Raw genomic sequence first — 14115 nt, forward strand, 5'->3', positions numbered from 1 at the left:
TCTTTCTCAGTGTGTGAATCCTTTTCTGTGAGCGAGACATAGCATGGTGATGATCTCATGGACTCTGGGCAGATACGGGCTCTGAATAATACCCAGTGCACTGTAGGGCCTTTGTCTGGCAGCAGCAGGCTGAGTCAACCTCTGTGCCATCTCACAACTGAATAAATCAGAGTGCAGTGTGAAAAATGAGAAAAAAGAGGTTTAGCAGACAGACATCCTCTACATCATGGTCAGTTGGTGACCTTTGATCTTTGGCCTGTGGCCATATTGAGAAATGCCCAGATGCAACTGTTGTAACCGGGCCATGGCTACTATTACATGACATTTGCCCATCTGTCCACTATTTAAACCTTCTTTTTTCTGTCTAAAGTCACTGGGGGGGATCAGCCTTTCACACAATGCCTTGGAAAAAAGATAACGTTAAAGTGAAGGACTAAACCAAGGTTTATTTTGTCTTTATTGTTTAGGTTTTTTTTTACCAGAGAATTGACACCCTATCTGCTTATTTTTGTATTAGATGGAAACAAACATTAATTTGCAGTACTTACCTCACCTGTCTTTGGGCCGTTGACTCTCTCATTCTGGTGAATAAGCAGCCCTCTGCTGTGTGTGTGTGTGTGTGTGTGTGTGTGTGTGTGTGTGTGTGTGTGTGTGTGTGTGTGTGTGTGTGTGTGTGTGTGTGTGTGTGTGTGTGTGTGTGTGTGTGTGTGTGTGTGTGTGTGTGTGTGTGTGTGTGTGTGTGTGTGTGTGTGTGTGTGTGTGTGTGTGTGTGTGTGTGTGTGTGTGTGTGTGTGTGTGTGTGTGTGTGTGTGTGTGAACATCAAAAGCTTCTGTGCTGCATTGCTGCCCTTCAAAACCTGGTTAATGCTTAAACAGGTGAGTGGGAGCTTGCACAAACCCACAATTCTCCCACTTCATCACCATGGAGACATCCCAGTGGTTCAAGAGGCCTAATGACTTTGAGAAGATTTCTGTCACTGCATCAAACTCATTAGTGCGACCTAATTAGAAGGAGGGAAACGCAGCTAGAAACACACCCCAGTTAAATGATATCTACAAATATTTGCAAAGATATGCGGATTTAGCATAAACTGCTTCACTTAAGGGAGATTTAAACTAAGGTGCAAGGCGGGGAAGTAATTGTGCTGTGGAATGTGCTCTGCCATCTCTTAAGGCTTTGCCTACTTTAAGATTATGAAACAGTGTTTTCAAGCAATTACATGAAGTGTTGTTCTGTAAGTCAGTGCACCAGGGATTTATTACTGAAGTAAAAGAACTAGGACATAATCTTCCCTAATATAACAAATAGATTTAAAGCTTGTTTTTCCCTGCACTGTTTCCATCTACAGTGTATTTATTGTGTTTGTGTGTTCACTTGTGAGTATCGTGGGGTGAAGGATGTGATTGTATTTTATGATAACCTGAAGCATCTCCTTGGCCGTGTACAATAAAAACAGTGGGGTGAGGATGTTTTTCCCCCTTTCCCGTTAATTTGTATAACTATACGACTCCTCTAACCAAATAAGTTTTTCCACATGCTCCCCTCACCTGCTGCTAAACCTCAGCTTGTTTTGCATTGTGCGTTTAGTTTTACCAATGTCGAAAATGTCCACCCCCATGATAAATAAACATGTCAACGCCATGAGAAAGCACATCACTCTGTGAGACTACCTGCAGCAGCTAAATAAAGGCACATAATAATAGCACATTCAAAAGTTCCATTATATTGTCATCTCTTGAAATACGGTTCTAGAAGCAGGCATGTTTAGTTATATCTAGCCAAGGATCTAGACGGTGCACTGCGAATGGGGTCACTAGAGACACTACAGTAAAAGTGGGAGTGCGTCAGCTGAGAGGAAGAGGAAACAGAAGGCCGGAGGTGATAGGTGATGTCATCAGAAGAGGCAGGAAGCCCATCTCTATAGGGGGCATTTGGGGCATCCCCAAAAAGATGGTCAGCCCATTCACTAATGTGGGACAGGAAAAGTGCTTTGTTGGCAGCATGCAGAGTAAAATCTAATCCATCTTTTCAGTAGTTGGCTTAGAGAGAGAGTGTGTGTGAAAAACTGCTTTTATGATTTTAATTGTAATCTGATGCTTTGTCTGATAATCTGATGCAATGCTAGAAATGTGTCGCCAGCAAAACCTATGCTTTCCTATGTTACTAGAGTACTCGAATGATAATCCTCCAAAAGCAGAAAGAGCTAGATGTCAGCTTGAATCCATTTTTTAATGTTGATAATTTGAAGCCTCTTGATGTGTTTGGCGCCTTATTTGAACAAAGTGCCGTTCTCATAAATAAAGTAATAAGTAATTTCATCCGATTTGATTTACGATAAAAAAAGGAAACAAAAATGTGAAATACTCGCAAATACCTGGGTCTTTATTGTGAAAGGAAGTACATTTAGTGTGCATGAAAGCAAGTTTACAACAGAGTTTGTTTCTCGGTTGAAACCGTTTGGACTACGGAGAAGGCGATTGTTAGAATCCTAATCTACGCTGTACTTCTTGTTTTGAGTAGGCCCTATGTCCAATCCATCCAGCGTGATTGGTGGATGTCTTTTTGGTGGTGCAAACACTTTTTTGCTACATAAAATGTATGTGGTTTCAAGCAAATGTATTGACTTGTGAATTACTAACACACAAAAGAATGAATCATTCTCAAGAAATCTGAATACAAATTGCATATTTGAATCCTGCTTTGCTTATCCACCTCAAATCCTTAAATTATGACTACAGTGGCCAAACATTAGCAAGAAGACAGTTAGGTCACTGTTGCATTCATCTTACTCATCTCCCCATAATCTCTGGGGATATCAGTATGTGAATGTCCAGGCATGTTTAGAGGTTTGGAGGAGCAGAATCGTCAGACCTGGAAAATGTCTGGAATCTGAGGAGTAGAGTGGGAGGAGATTTCATCATGATAGGGCACAGACTGGTGAGAGATGCCATTGTTGGCACTGTTCTTAGTGTAATTAAAGACCTCCAGCACATCTGGTTATCTGGTTTACCTCACCTTTGTTGGCATGTGTTGGCTACACACAGCCCAGTGATGTATACAGGGCAAATAGGGGTGATAAGGTGGAAGTTTTTTAGAACTATATATGCGGCATCCATTTCTCCTTTGTCTTCTAAATGCTGTGATTCAGCTTTTTCTTTGACCCAGCTTTGATGACCGTGTTGGATGGTGGTATTTAGATAACCCTCACACAACATGAAGAGAAAATTTAAACCCAGCTGACTCCTTACTGAAAACCCTCTCATGTGACTCAGATAAGATTATGCTTTTTCACATACAAAGAAAATGTTTTTCATTCCCCTTCAAAAGTCGTGGGGCATATTGTGATGACACAACGTACTACACCCACACCTTGTGTGTGTGGACACCGCAAAGTCTTCAACCTGTAGCGCGCTTTCATGTCAGATCAGGTTTGGAAACTGCTGTATATTCAACATGTCCAAAGACAATAAGGAAGGGGAGACTTCCAATAAAAGCCCAGCAGTTTTCATTAGATACTGATCTCTTGTGGAGGTCGCAGATGGTCGTCTGAGATTATCTCAGCCACTTTTGGTTATAACTATGTTTTGTATAGTGAGTACTAACCCTTAATCTTAATCCATTTTTTAGCAGTCTGTAATCGCCAGTCCTGAACACTTTCGTTTACTTAAACTTACAAGAGTAATTGTACCCAATGTGAAGTTAAGTGGTGTCTTTTTACAACATTGCGTGCTTTCCTGTCCCTCCTCTCGCATCCACGGTCCATTGTGAGTTCACATCTTTACTGAGAAGGTCAGAGGTCACATTTATTCACAGTGAGGAGTGGTTTGTCAGCCCATAACCAAGTCTAGCAGGGTGTGTCTGTGGCATTTGTCACAGTGAGAGAGGATATTGGAAAAGTTGGGAAAGACTAGAAATGCCTCAGGGAATCTGGCCTGTGTGTCTAATTAGATGGTAGGAGAACTTCCTGTCTACATTATCAAGCATTTAATCATCCATTTTTCTGCACCAAAATTCTTGGAATTTATTTCATTTGAAACCTTTTTATATGCGCACAGTTTGACTTGTTTGTCTACCCTTTAATTGTGGAGTGGTATTTCGGCATTGTTTTTCACAAAGATCAACTTAAACTCTAGGTGTGTCTTCTGTTGTCTCTTTTTCTACAAGTCTTTGTGTTTATGAAGGTTTATTGGCATCTTGGGCATCTAGCCTCAATTAGTTTTGCCGCTGACAAAAAATTATAAGATGCCCTAAGTATCAACATTTTGCAGAACCAAATGGTGGAAATGAATGCCTTTTTATAATTTGAATCAAAAGTTAGTTAATTAAAAAAAGTTTAGCAGAAAAAAAAGATATTGTTTGCTATTACTAAGAGTAATTACTAACCTTTTGTGTCGTCGTACAGTAGGACCGATGCTGCTGTTTGTGTTTGCTTAAACAGCAGTGACAGTTATTTTAGCAATAAGACTAGCATCAAAACACATTGAATCTCTATCTTTGATTACTGTGGATTTGGTTAACATTGGAGAGAGCCAGGCTAGCTTTTTCTCACTGTTTCTATACTTTGTGCTAAGCTAAGCTAACATCTTCCTATTTGTTATACAGATATGCAATCTTAGATATATATTGTTTTATTTTCTGCAGGATGATAATCTTATTTCACAATGTGTTCCCCAACTGAAGTGCATTGAATAATTCATATCAAAAAGAGTTAAAATGGTCATACCAGAATACAAACTGGTGATCTTATATTTAGTAGGGATGCACCGAAATGAAAATTCTTGGCCGAAACCGAAAACCGAAAATGAGGAAACCAAGGCCGAAAACCGAAACACCGAAATAAATTATTATTCCAATTATTAGTACCATTGCATTTATGGCTATGACTGTGTGCTAACCTTACTAAAAATCAAGGCGTTGCAATTCAAAGAATAAATAAATCACGAAATTATGAAAATATTTATTTAGAACTGACATTATGCACAATATAAAATAAAATTAAATGTTTAACTTGACCACACATGTGTAGCCTACATGAAATAATAATGTACAGGCCTGTAAACTGACTGGCCTGCTGAAATATTGTAAAATTAAATATGCTCTCTCATAAAAAAACAAAGTGCATTTAAGTCAAGTGCATTCAGAACAAGTGCAACTGCTGAAAGATAACAATAGCCAATTTTCTCTGTAGGCCTACAACATAATAGTATATCAAAACAAAGATTGCCATAGCCCATATGTTAAACTTAGGCCTTTAACAACAACAACAAATGTAGAAGTGGAAAACAAATATTTAAACACTTGACACAAGCCCATTCTACTTCTTGAGGTAAAGTGGCAGGTTTTTCTTGATGAAGAGTAGCTTCTCTGCTTTATCACAGTGAAGTCTGTTCCTCTTCTCATCGAGAACATGAGCTGCAGCACTGAACAGTCTCTCGCTGTCAACGCTTGTGCACGGAGCAGACAAGTACTTGCGTGCCATCTTTGCCAGGTCAGGGAAGCGGCCTTGGTTATTTTTCCAGTGGGCAAGAGGGTTATCACTTCTGGGGATGGTGACTTCAGACAGATAACCATCTAACTGTTGAGCGGTTGAGCTTGTCATCTGCCTGACATTTGAGAAAGATAAATAGGGCCAGTGCATTAATAAACATTATTCTCAAATAGCAACAAAAAAATATCTAGCAGAAAAATAAAATCATCTGATAATCACATATATAGTAAGTATAAGTATATAAGAAAATAATACCCTACCTATTATTTGGGGCACTCTCTTGCAGGATCTCATTGAACATATCAGACAATGAGGGTGCATGCCTCTCATCTGGTGCAGAGAGACGAGTCCTTTTTTCTGCGCTCTGCTCTCCTTCTTCTGCGCTGTGCGCTTCTCCGTCTCCAAGCGGGTTCTCCGCATCCATCGCGGCTTGGATCATTTCTCGTGCGCGCTGCCTCGTTCCCACATCAAAGTAATGATCTTTATAACGCGGATCAAGTACAGTCGCGATGAAGTGCAGAGGATCCGAATAGATCTCAGTGAAACGTGTGCTGACAGACTCTAAGAGTGTACTTTTCATTGTTTTCACTCCGTGGTCCGTCTCAACCTCTTTGCTTAGAAGACGCTTTAGCGCTGCAATTAAAGGAATAACGTCTGCTGCAGATGCATCAGAGGAGCTGATCTCTTTAGTTAGCTGCTCAAAGGGGGCAAGAAGAGAGAGAATGTTCTCTATTAAGACCCACTGGTGTGAAGTGAATGTCGCGGGGAGCTCGTGATCTGCGCTGTATGCAGCCAAGACACGCTTTTGCGCAAAGAGGCTTTCGAGCATATAATATGTGCTGTTCCACAGTGTACTCACGTCTTGTTGGAACCATTTTTTTGTTGTTCCTAACTGATCTTTACTGGAGGAACCTCTGTCCCATTCAGGTTCGACCTATCACGTTACCTACTCGGTGTGGTGACAGAGCAGCTGACAGAGAGCTCTGCAACGGATGGTAAGGATCACATGAATGGTGGCCCGATCCCCATGCTGTGATCCGGGCTCACAGCATCATCATGGACCCCTCACTGCCTTCAACCACCCGTGCTTAAAGTCGAGAAAAAGCAGAGGAATATATATTTTCAAAATGGTGACATTGCACTCGAGGGAATCCACTGGAACAGCACTGCTCTGCTACACTGCTCTGTGGTAATCCTACCTGCTGCCTCACTGCTGCCTGAGGCCTGCTGCTGCACTGCTCTGCTACACTGCTCTGTGGTAATCCTACCTGCTGCCTCACTGCTGCCTGAGGCCTGCTGCTGCACTGCTCTGCTACACTGCTCTGTGGTAATCCTACCTGCTGCCTCACTGCTGCCTGAGGCCTGCTGCTGCACTGCTCTGCTACACTGCTCTGTGGTAATCCTACCTGCTGCCTCACTGTTGCCTGAGGCCTGCTGCTACACTGCTCTGTGGTAATTCTATCTGCTGCTTCACTGCTGCTTGCTGCCTATGGCGTGCTGCTACACTGCTCTGTGGAAACCCCATCTGCTGATTCATTGCTGTCCCATGCGTCATGTACTCCTCTTACCCTGCCTAGCCTGCTTGCTTGCTGGCCCTTTGGTTAATTAGCCTGCTTGCCTGCTATCCCTTTGATTAATTAGCCGCTAGCCCCTTGGTTAGCTATCCACATTCCCTGCCAGCTAATCTAGCCAGCCTCTGCCTGCTATCTGCTCACCAGTGCCTGCTAATGTTTCTGGTGGTTACTTGCTAACACTCATGTAGACTATGGACTAACAAGTCCGTGACTGTGGATATACAACTTGTGGGTGAGTGTGACCTAACTTATCCAGCTAACTGTGCTAACTGTTAGCAGCAACTTTTTTTCCTCGAACCTAGCATGGCCTGCCTCAAACTATTCAATGTCCTCCTTCTCCTTGCTTTCCTCCTTACTGTCTCGCCCCCCTCATCAGTTGCGCACATGGGGAAGTTGATATTCTTCGACCCCCCTCATTTGCCTGACCATCAAACTGACTCAGTCAACATCTATAATAGAGACTTGGCTTCCCTGCTGTTTACACTGTCTCTGGGGTCACCATCAATTGTAAACATTACTATTCCTCCTCTGTCTTCATGTTATGTTATGAGTCTTCTCAGCAATATGATTATTTTACCTTCTAATCTTCCTACACTTGACAAATGTAAACACAATGACTCATCCTCCCTTTGCCGTGCTCTGATTGTGTTACTACTCATAATCTCTGGTAATGTTCATGTCAACCCTGGTCCTTTTGATACTGTTCCCCCCCTCAATGGTTTTCAGTCACATGATCTCTGTTTCCATGATTTTTGTGTTAGAAACAATATGGGTTTTCTGCATGTAAATGTAAGAAGCTTGGTGCCAAAAATGGACCAACTTAAAGTCTGGGTGGAATCCTCCAATCCCCATGTCCTTGTCCTGACTGAGACATGGCTCCGTAATTCTGTCTCCTATCCTGATACCAACATTAATGGCTATAATCTATTCCGCCAAGACAGATCATCTAAAGGTGGAGGAGTAGCAATCTACTCTAAAGAACAACTACACTGCTCAGTGGTACTTGCCAAGTCTATTCCTAAACAGTTTGATCTCTTGATCATTCAGATAAGGCTATCGAATAATTTTTGTATTACAGTGGCCGGCTGTTATCGCCCCCCCTCAGCCCCTGCATGTACTCTTGAGGCTCTTAGTAGAGCACTGGCACCTTTCACTAAGTCTGAGCTTGTTCTGCTTGGTGATCTCAATTGGGACATGCTTAGGCCTCCTGAGAAAGTCATACAGCAGTTAGACTCCCTTAATCTCCAGCAAATTATCACCCAACCAACCAGGCTCAACTCCAACTGTCCGGAGAAAGCTACCTTGCTGGATGTAATTCTTACTAACACTCCCCATATGTATCAATCTGGTGTGTTCTGCAGCGACCTCAGTGACCACTGTTTTATAGCCTGCATTCGCAAAAACATCTCCACCAAACAGCCCATTACCATCAGCATTAAGCGCTGTCTAAAGCATTTTAACACCCAAGCTTTCCTCCATGACCTGGCCAATATTAACTGGCACAGAGTCAGCCTGGTTCCCTCTGTGAATGATGCGTGGTCTCTGTTCAAAGACCAGCTTAGTGCTGTGGTCAATAAGCATGCCCCCCTCAAGAAACAACGGTTGAAAAATCGTCACAGCCCCTGGTTCACACAAGAGCTCACATCTCTTCTCCATCAAAAGAATGCTGCATGGAGAAAAGCCCGTCTATCAAAGTCTCCCACAGACTTCCTCAAATTCCGGCAACTCCGCAATAAGGCTACACAAGCCGTACGCCAGGCCAAATCTGGTTACTTCAAGGCTCAATTCACACAATGTAGCTCCGATCCCAATGCTTTCTGGAAAACAGTAAGAAAACTTCAGAACAAGCCCTCAGCCATGCCTGTTTCACTCAAAGTCAATGATCTTGTCATCTCAGATAAGACTGCAATGGCAGATACTTTCAATAGTCACTTTGTAAAGTCTGGCTTTGTCTTTGAGAACACACTGTCCAAAGGCCCTACTATATCGCCTTCCACAGCCCATAGTCTTCTAAGCCCCCCACACCTGCACCCTCCCACACACAGCTTCTCCTTTCGGCCTCTTACAGAGGGGGAGGTTTTAAAGGAACTGTCTGCTCTAGACCCCAAAAAATCAGCTGGGTCTGACAACCTTCCCGCATTTTTTATTAAAACTGCAGCTCCCATCATTGCAGCACCCATAACCAAACTCTTCAATCACTCATTCCATACGGCTGAAATACCCTTTGACTGGAAAGAAGCCATCGTCCTGCCCTTGTTTAAAGGTGGTGAGCAGTCAGATCCAAATAGCTACAGACCCATCTCCATCCTGCCCTGTGTGTCCAAGGTATTTGAGAAGCTTGTGAACAATCAGCTCACTAACTATCTTAATACTTTTGGTATACTCTCTGACGCACAGTCTGGGTTCCGCGCTGGGTATGGGTGCACAACAGCCACTTTAAAGGTATTAAATGACATTACATCCACGCTAGACACCAAACAACATTGTGCTGCTATTTTCATTGACCTTGCAAAGGCCTTTGACACTGTTGACCATCCCACCCTCATCAGCAGGCTGAGTAGTATTGGGGTCATAGGTCACTCGCTGGCTTGGTTCTCTCACTATCTATCTCACCGGGTGCAACGCGTAAGGTTCGATAACTCACTCTCTCACTCCCTCTCTGTCACAAAGGGTGTTCCTCAAGGTTCTATACTTGGCCCATCACTGTTTTCCATCTATATCAATAACATTCCCCTAGCTGCTGGCAATTCACTCATTCACCTTTATGCCGATGACACCATCTTATATGCCTCTGGTCCTTCTCCCTCCTCTGTCCAATCCACGCTCCAGGATAGCTTTCTCCAGGTACAACATGCCTTTACACAACTGAAACTGTCACTCAACACAACTAAGACAAAAGCCATGTGGTTTCATCGGAAGGGTGTACCCTCTCCGTCTCCCTTAAACATCTCCACCTGTGAGGGGGCAATCTTGGAGCAAGTCTCCACCTACAAATACCTGGGTATCTGGTTAGACACTACAATATGTTTTTCACATCACATCTCCCAGTTACAGTCTAAGGTGCGGGCTAAACTTGGTTTCCTTTACCGCCACCGCCACTCTTTCACTTCCTCTTCTAAACTCACGCTTATAAAAATGACTATTCTTCCCACACTTGATTTCGGTGACACTATCTATAGAACTGCCTCTAAGGGCACTCTTGCTAAACTGGACACAATCTATCACTCTGCCATCCGTTTTGCTACAAACGCCCCCCTAAATACTCATCACTGCAGTCTTTACTCTCTGGTAAATTGGCCATCGCTTCATACTCGTCGTCATATTCATTGGCTCACTCTCATTTACAAGACCATCCTTCATCAGACACCCCCCTATTTGTCCCGCCTGCTGCATCGTCTACCTACCACATATAACACTCGGTCCTCTCTTCGCATCCTGCTAACAACCCCTCAAACTAGATCCTCACTCGGCCTTGCATCATTCCAGTCAGCTGCTGCCACAGACTGGAACGCACTACAAACACACCTCAAACTGGTCACTTTCATTTCCATTCCGGCCTTCAAACACTCCATCTCACACCATCTCACTGATCCCTGCAAGTGTTTCCCCTCCGTCTAATCCTTCAGCTCAGTCTCCCATTTGTGCACCTAGGCCCGCTGATTTAATGGTTTTAATGATTTTGTATAACCAATCCTTGTTTTATATGTCTTTGTATGTTTTTTAAGTGTCACCTATTTTTGTTTTATGTCAGGCCATCTTTGTAAATAAGAACTTGTTCTTAATGATCTGCCTGGTAAAATAAAGGTAAAATAAAAAAATAAATAAAAAAAATCTTGCATAGACTGCAAGCGGGAATAGGCCAGCTGAGAATGTTTAAAGTGGCCAACAATTCTTCTGCCTATAGCCAATACGTCTTTTACGCTCCGCTGAGACACAGTCCCTCATTCACAGCCAGATGTAGTGTGTGGGCCATGCACCATATTCCTTTCAGCTGACTTTCTTCTATCGCTTTTGTCATATTTCTTGCGTTGTCACTGACTATGGCATGCACTTTAGATCGGTCGATATGCCAGGTGTCGAACATATTGGCGAATGCATCAGAAATGGCTGCTGCTGTATGTGATCCTCGAAACTCTTGTGAATTAAGCAGAATCTTTTGCAGCTTGAAATCTGTGTCGATCCACTGTGCAGTTAGACTGAGCATACTCGTGATGCTGACGTCTGAGCTCCATATATCGGTCGTGAAACTGATTGCTGAAATATCAGATGCCATAAGCTCATGGACGTGAGTTGCAACAACATTGAACAGCTCAGGTAAACATACGTCTGAGAAATGTCGTCTGCTCGGTATGGCATAACGGGGCTCAATGTGCTCTATCAGCCTACGAAATCCCACGTCCTCTACAACAGAGAACGGCTGATCATCTAAGGCAATGAATTCCATCATTTTTTGTGTAATGCCCTTAGCCTTGGCACCATCACTGGGAAACTTTTTGGCCATTTCAAAAACGTCTGCCACAGACGGAGTCGGTGTGCTCGGAATGGCTTTCCTTTTCTGTGCCGCGTTTTTCTCAAATTCAGAATAGCGATCGGGATGTTTTGATTTAAGATGATGAATTAAACCCGACGTGGAAAAACTCTTTGCAGATATACCCCCTCTAGAAATTTCGGCTTTACACGTATTGCAAATTGCTATTCGTTGTTCTTTTTCAGACACAGTGAATTGCGTCCACACCGCAGACATGTTGGCCCGAGTGCTGTTCGCGGTTTTTTGCTTGTATGCTGTCCTCGTGCTGCGTTCTCTAGCTTGCAGAACTAGACAGCTAGCTAACAATTTGTCGTCTAATAAATATAGCTGATGAACTCAAGCGAGGCAAGAAGCGTTGGTTTTCTTCCGTTTACTTTGTTCACCAAGCAAGTATTTATAAAGGACATGGATATTCTTTTTTGTAAAACTGAAACAAACAGAAACAAAGGGATACATAAATCTCACGAAGATAATATTACAGTGCATAGCAGGTAGCATGATACCACGAAAGCTAGCATGGCTAAGTGACAAATTATCCTAGAGATGTAGAGACATAAATTCAACATAAACTCTTAATTGTCTACATGGCATTGAATGTGGTAACAAAGAATATGCACTTACAGACTAATAATGTCCAAAGCTCGCGCGTTAAAGGTAAGTCTTTGAAGAGGAATCCGGCAGAAACTGTATCCGTATGTTCTCCTAACTCAAGTCAACTCGACAATGAAAAAGAACTAAACCTGCGCGACTTTGTAAATAGTATTGTCCGCTAGGTGGCAGTATTTCCCCACATATAATACGCAAGCTACCAAATGCTTAAGGAGGGCAGAACAGCTTGCGTCATCATCACAACGTTCTGTTTCGGCCTTGTTGTTTCGGTGACAAAAGTGTTTCGGCCGAAAACAGAAAATGAACTTTTGGGCCATTTTCGGCCGAAAATTTTCGGTGGCCGAATTTTCGGTGCATCCCTAATATTTAGCATTTCTCACATAGAAGTAGCTTCACAGTGATTGTTGTTCAGTATGGGGCAGCCACCCGACAATGATTTCATTCAGCAACTGATACACTAAAAGTGTGTTGTTTCAGTGAGTGCCTGTGGGTTTGTTTGTGATGGAAGGTAGCGTGTCACATCATGTTGGGCCTCATGAGTCTGCCTCAAGGCAACAAGTCATCCACGTGTAACTCTAAAAGGTCTCAACTTGCCTCTCTTTCCACTCCACAGCCTTTACCCTAATCCCTTTACATTTTCGAAACATAGAGGTTGATGTATTAGCCTCATTGGTAAAATGTTACTTGTATTAGAAACAAGTAGCCCAGTTAAAGATGCTCTAATGTTATGTAGTACTACAATGCCTTACTGTATGTGGTATGTCAGTGGGTTTCCTGGCATCATATTTTATGTGCAACTAGTTAAAGGTTAATAACGCATTGAGGGGAAGACTGTGAAAGAATAAAGAATGTCAGTTAGCTATTAGTCGACATGTGTGTGTTTACACAGCTAGCCTTTCCCAGGTGCTATACGATCCCTAGGATTACAGCAGAGGGACTACACACACACACACACACACACACACACACACACACACACACACACACACACACACACACACACACACACACACACACACACACACACACACACACACACACACACACACACACACACACACACACACACACACACACAAAGAGCACCACCACCACCACAAACTCCCTACCCCCCTAAAAGAAAGAGAGGAGGGGAGACAGAGTGGGAGGGAAGGATAGAGAGATAACAGATCAGACGGAGGAAGGGAGGGAGAGGTGAGTGTGAATTCAGCAGCAGGCAGACTGCAGCTCACCTCCGCTGCAGACTTCACAGGACGTAACACACAGGGAGGCTTTGATTTTACAATATCTCCTAAAGTATCTGCTTGGGTCTGAATGAGCTGCTTTTCCTCCCTAACCTTGGAAAATGGTGGGACTTTCATCCACTGCTTCTGTTGAGGGTAAGTGTGGAAGCCTTTGCAGATTGTCAGGATGTTAGTGCAGCAGGTATCGGAAGCTAAAAGGATTTGTTAAAACATTCAGAACAATGGAAAGATACATAGGCTGGGGAGGAGTTATAAACACAAATTGGGTTATGGTTACTTTTTGCAAGCTTGCTGAAACAGTAACAAAGATGGAATTGTTGAGAAAGCAGCAACTTGAGTCAAATATTGAAACACTGTAAGTTTTAAAGCCACCAGAGACTCTTTGTGGGATGCAAATCCGTATTTGATTAGCTTGGAATGTCTGCCTGCAACAATATTGTGAAATTGTGTCGCTTTCTTCATACTGTGGAGCTATTTCTCTGTGTGAGTGTGTGATGTGTGGCAACATACTGTAAGTAAACTCAGCATGAAGAAAACCTTTGGAATGAAAAGGAGGGAGCAAAAAGAAATAACCTGTGCCCCCGATTCAGGTCACATTAATCTTCGTATCAAGGTTTGTTGGACATGTTAGCACAGGTGCTCCACTCGCTGACATTATTCAACCCCCCCCC

At 43.0% G+C, this 14115-nt stretch overlaps 1 protein-coding gene across 2 annotated transcripts in view; it reads left to right on the top strand.

Annotated features, from left to right (window-relative positions):
• Positions 1-14115, top strand: part of afap1l1a (actin filament associated protein 1-like 1a) — a 32124-nt gene that overhangs the window by 4454 nt on the left and 13555 nt on the right. Inside the window, exon 1 of one of the 2 annotated variants that reach the window (XM_063876804.1) lies at positions 13384-13579. The exons of the other annotated variant lie outside the window; for it this stretch is intronic. Coding sequence (XP_063732874.1) covers positions 13546-13579 — 34 coding nt within the window. The 5' untranslated portion in view covers positions 13384-13545. Of the gene's footprint in view, positions 1-13383; positions 13580-14115 lie in introns of those variants that run through there. 2 annotated transcript variants of the gene reach the window in all.

This window comes from Eleginops maclovinus, chromosome 23 (assembly GCF_036324505.1).
Source record: "Eleginops maclovinus isolate JMC-PN-2008 ecotype Puerto Natales chromosome 23, JC_Emac_rtc_rv5, whole genome shotgun sequence".
In the NCBI taxonomy this organism is placed as follows: domain Eukaryota; kingdom Metazoa; phylum Chordata; class Actinopteri; order Perciformes; family Eleginopidae; genus Eleginops; species Eleginops maclovinus.